The following is a 2,798-nucleotide window of genomic DNA, read 5'->3' as shown; positions in this document are numbered from 1 at the left end:
TGTGTGTGTTGGTGTCTCACTGTGTGTGTTGGTGTGTCTGTGTGTGTTGCTGTGTCTAACTGTGTGTTGCTGTGTGTAACTGTGTGTGTGTGTTGGTGTCTCACTGTGTGTGTGTGTTGGTGTCTCACTGTGTGTGTGTTGGTGTCTCACTGTGTGTGTTGGTCTCTAACTGTGTGTTGCTGTGTCTCCAGGTGTCCTACGTAAAGGCCATTGACATCTGGATGGCCGTGTGTCTCCTCTTCGTCTTCTCTGCGCTGCTGGAATACGCCGCCGTAAACTTCGTGTCGAGGCAACACAAGGAGCTGCTGCGTTTCCGGCGCCAACACAAGAGCAAGACCAAGGTAGCAAACCAAGCGCTGAGAGGGAACGCTGCCCCCTGCTGGCCAAACGCTGCCGCTGTGCCGTGGCTGTCAGCCGGTTGTGTGTGTGGTCATGTGATCACCCCCAGCTGTGACGTTCATCCTGGCAGGATGAGCATCGGACCGACCCGCGTTCAGCCGACTCTCCTCTGCAGAACCAGAGGAATAAAAACCAGGAATTAAAACCAGACACATTTTTATTCTCTGGTTCCTGTTTATGATTCCTGATGGAAACAACATGGAGAACTGGAACCAGAACCATGGAGGAAACGGACCGGCGTCCGCCTCACAATGCCACGCAGCATTAGGGCCAAAAATATTATCATTATGACGAATATTAGTCTGAATATTGGAAAAAACCTGTAAAATTTCCAGAAACAGTGTTTTAAAGTTGCTATGACCTGCTGTGAGCAGCTCAGTGCGGCTGATTCTTTCCTCTCAATCAAATCAGTCGTTTGCAGAATCGTTTCAAAGTTCTGCTGATCAGATAAGACGAGAAATTTATTTATGAAACGGATCCAGAAGCAGAACTCCACTCATTTTCCCTGTCGTTATTGTTGTGTAAATAAAATATTATTATTCTAACATTTTGACTTTATTCCTGTAGTCTGAGTCTCCATCGACCCGTTCAGCGATCCGGGTCGGACCAGCGTCCACTGAGCCGCTCTCTCTCATAAACGGGTCAGCACTCAGATGTTTGGTTCTGGTTCTGCCTTCCAGTCCATTTGGGTTCTCTTCCTGTCTGTGAAGGTCCAGGTCAAACTGTGTGGCCTAGTCAAAGGAACGGCTTGTTTCTGTCGGTGGCCTTGAATCGAACCCTGAGAGACTCCGTCAGTGATTGGCTGACTGCCCAGAGCTGCCTGAATGCTGGCTCGGTCCGGTCCGGTCCGGTCCATGTTTTCCCCTTCGTGGTTCTGTCCTCATCACGCTGTGGGTCGGTAGAACGGCGCCGTCGACCCGAAGGCGCTGGCCCCGTCCCGGCGCCGCCGTACGGATCAAAGAGCCGGATGAACAGCCTCGGGGCGAAACCGCTCTGCATGTGTCGCCATCATGACCCAACCGGGCCGCCGTACGCGCCTCCCTTTGGACTTCCTGAGTTTCCTGAACCAACAGAGAGCCAAGGATCAGTTTGACCTCTGACCCCATGGCTTTAAAACCCGAGAGTCTCTGGGAACCGATGCCACTGCATTATTGTTCATGAGAACAAATGGGGTTAAAGTTCAGACCAGCTTCCGCTACAGTCTGCCCCCTGGTGGCCAGAGGAGGAAGACGTTTCTGCCATAAGATCAGAAATTAATTTTAGAAAAGAAAAAACTTATGAGAAAATAATTAACATTTTCTATGATTAAAGCCAGAAATTTAAGATGTCAAAAGTAAAATAATTTCTGAAATTATGAAGTGATAAAACTAACTAAGTTTCCTGAGATGATAAAATCCGACTTTTCATCTAAAACCTGGATCAGAACGAGTCTGGACCCAGGGGAAGTTCTGATCCAGGAAAAGAACCGGTTCTTCCACATCTCAGACTTCGGACTTTAGAAAGTCAGAAAATATTCCACTTGTAACATCAAGATGTCTCGTTTTTCGGTCAGTCAGGATTAATCTAATTAGTTCGCTGAGGAATTTGGAGACAAATGGAAATCAGACGTTTACATTCGTCTCCACAGATCAAACATTCTGGGTTTCCTTCAGTCTATTTCTGCTAACTGCTTTAAAAAGTTTCTACCTGAGGAAACCCAGCAGGGGGCGACAGTCGAGAGGAAAACCTCCCCTTTAACAGGAAGAACCCTGAAAAAGAACAAAATGTTCATCGAAGTAGCAACAAGTCATGTACACTGGAGAGTAGTAGAAGAAGAAAGTGAAGAAAATGGGTCAGTTTGACCTCCACCAGTCCAGATGCTAAGCCGATGTTATCAGGCATGTTTTTACTGGAGCTAAAGCCACTTCCTGAGGAGCGCTACGGACAGAGGGTCGATACGACTTCAAACAAAGGGTTTGTCTCTTGACCGGTGTGACCTTTGACCTTGTCGTCTTGGTATTTCCCACAGGAAGTGGAGGTCCAGGAGAGCCGGCCGGCGTCTGCAGCTGCGGCGACCTCCACTCCCAGCAGCACCAAGGACACCAAGGTCAACGCCAACAACGCCGTGGGAGCTGTCAGCATCTCCCAGAATGCACCTGGAGGAGGAAGGAGCACGGAGGAGATGAGGAAGCTGTTCATCGACCGAGCCAAGAAGATCGACACGGTGTCGAGAGCCGGGTTCCCTCTGGCCTTCCTCTTCTTCAACATCTTCTACTGGGTCCTCTACAAGATCCTGAGACACGAAGATTTCCACAAGCCCTGAGGACGAGGAGGACGGCGGCGTGTCCTCAGAGGACGGCGTGTCCTCAGAGGACGGCGTGACCTCAGAGGACGGCGGCGTGTCCTCAGAGGACGGCGTG

At 49.7% G+C, this 2,798-nt stretch overlaps 1 protein-coding gene across 2 annotated transcripts in view; it reads left to right on the top strand.

Annotated features, from left to right (window-relative positions):
- Positions 1–2,792, top strand: part of glra3 (glycine receptor, alpha 3) — a 34,749-nt gene extending 31,957 nt beyond the window's left edge. For both annotated transcript variants that reach the window (XM_008421609.2, XM_008421615.2), the window contains exons 8-9: positions 192–341; positions 2,408–2,792. In XM_008421609.2, the coding sequence (XP_008419831.1) occupies positions 192–341; positions 2,408–2,701 (444 nt within the window). In that variant the 3' untranslated portion in view covers positions 2,702–2,792. The remainder of the gene's footprint in view (positions 1–191; positions 342–2,407) is intronic.
- Positions 2,793–2,798: the final 6 nt, after the last annotated feature.

This window comes from Poecilia reticulata, linkage group LG1 (genome assembly GCF_000633615.1).
Source record: "Poecilia reticulata strain Guanapo linkage group LG1, Guppy_female_1.0+MT, whole genome shotgun sequence".
NCBI lineage: Eukaryota > Metazoa > Chordata > Actinopteri > Cyprinodontiformes > Poeciliidae > Poecilia > Poecilia reticulata.
Note: the sequence above shows the minus strand (reverse complement) of the source record. Positions and strands in the feature narration are given on the sequence as shown.